Consider the following 1,196-nt stretch of genomic DNA (forward strand, 5'->3'; position numbering starts at 1 on the left):
GTCCCCTCTGACCCCGCTGAGGGTAGTGACTCTCCTCCAGGCCTTCAACCTGCCCGCGATCATGGTCAGCCGGGTGAGGAACAAACCCGTTTACTCACATTGCCTTCATTGATGTAGCACCTGCAACGCCCCCCAGGAACCTCCTCAAACCCGTTCGCAGCCACTGCAGGTTTGGTCACAGCTGTGGATTTTAGAAACCTGGCACAGCAAGATCCCACTATAGGCACCGCAGCAATCAACCCACAGGCCATCTGCGCTGACCCTCCGGCAGTGCCCCTCTCCCTCGGCGCTGACCCTCCGGCAGTGCCCCTCTCCCTCGGCGCTGACCCTCCGGCAGTGCCCCTCTCCCTCGGCGCTGACCCTCCGGCAGCGCGGCTCTCCCTCGGCGCTGACCCTCCGGCAGTGCCCCTCTCCCTCGGCGCTGACCCTCCGGCAGCGCGGCTCTCCCTCGGCGCTGACCCTCCGGCAGTGCCCCTCTCCCTCGGCGCTGACCCTCCGGCAGCGCGGCTCTCCCTCGGCGCTGACCCTCCGACAGTAGATGGGTGGATATTGTGGGTGGTGATTCAGAGTTAAGGTTCCCCTCATGTCTCTGTTTCTCCTGTTGCAGCTCTTGCAGATTCTGACCAACTACAGGAATGGCCACACAGGCCAGCTGTCTGCGATCACAGTCTTCCTCCTGTTCGGGGGCTCCCTTGCAAGAATCTTCACCTCTGTGCAGGTCAGTTTGTTGCTGTTTCATACCCTGCTGCCCATCAAAAAACCAGACACCTCTCTGTACCCCTTGCCATCGCCCCTCAGGCCTGTGACCTTCGAACTTTGTAGGCCCATCCCACCCCTCGGTGACAGAGGGACCGAAGCAGAGCTGAAAGGGCGGTTTCATCTCCTGCCAACATTTCCCCTCCCTCCGAGCTCTCCTGCCCACTACCCACCCAGGTACAATCTCTGTTCCTTGCAGAGCATAGAACTTTGCAGCAGACAAAACCTTGTATCCTTCGCTGTGTTCATCGTAGAATCCCTACAGTGTGGAAATCAGGCCATTCGGCCAAACAAGTCCACACCGCCCCCCCAAAGAGCATCCCACCCAGACCATTCCCCTAACCCTTTTCCTGTATGTCTAATCCACCCTAACCCGCACATCCCTGGGCACTACGGGACAATTTAGCACGGCCAATCCACCCTAACCTGCACATCCCTGG

At 59.9% G+C, this 1,196-nt stretch overlaps 1 protein-coding gene across 1 annotated transcript in view; it reads left to right on the forward strand.

Moving 5' to 3' along the window:
• Window positions 1-718, forward strand: part of mpdu1b (mannose-P-dolichol utilization defect 1b) — a gene marked incomplete at its 3' end in the record, with an annotated part of 6,980 nt that extends 6,262 nt beyond the window's left edge. Inside the window, exons 5-6 of the mRNA XM_048621140.1 lie at window positions 6-73; window positions 608-718. Of these exons, the coding sequence (XP_048477097.1) occupies window positions 6-73; window positions 608-718 (179 nt within the window). The remainder of the gene's footprint in view (window positions 1-5; window positions 74-607) is intronic.
• Window positions 719-1,196: the final 478 nt, after the last annotated feature.

Source organism: Rhincodon typus, unplaced genomic scaffold, assembly GCF_021869965.1.
Source record: "Rhincodon typus isolate 14 unplaced genomic scaffold, sRhiTyp1.1 hic_rhity00000066, whole genome shotgun sequence".
NCBI classification, from domain to species: Eukaryota; Metazoa; Chordata; class Chondrichthyes; order Orectolobiformes; family Rhincodontidae; genus Rhincodon; species Rhincodon typus.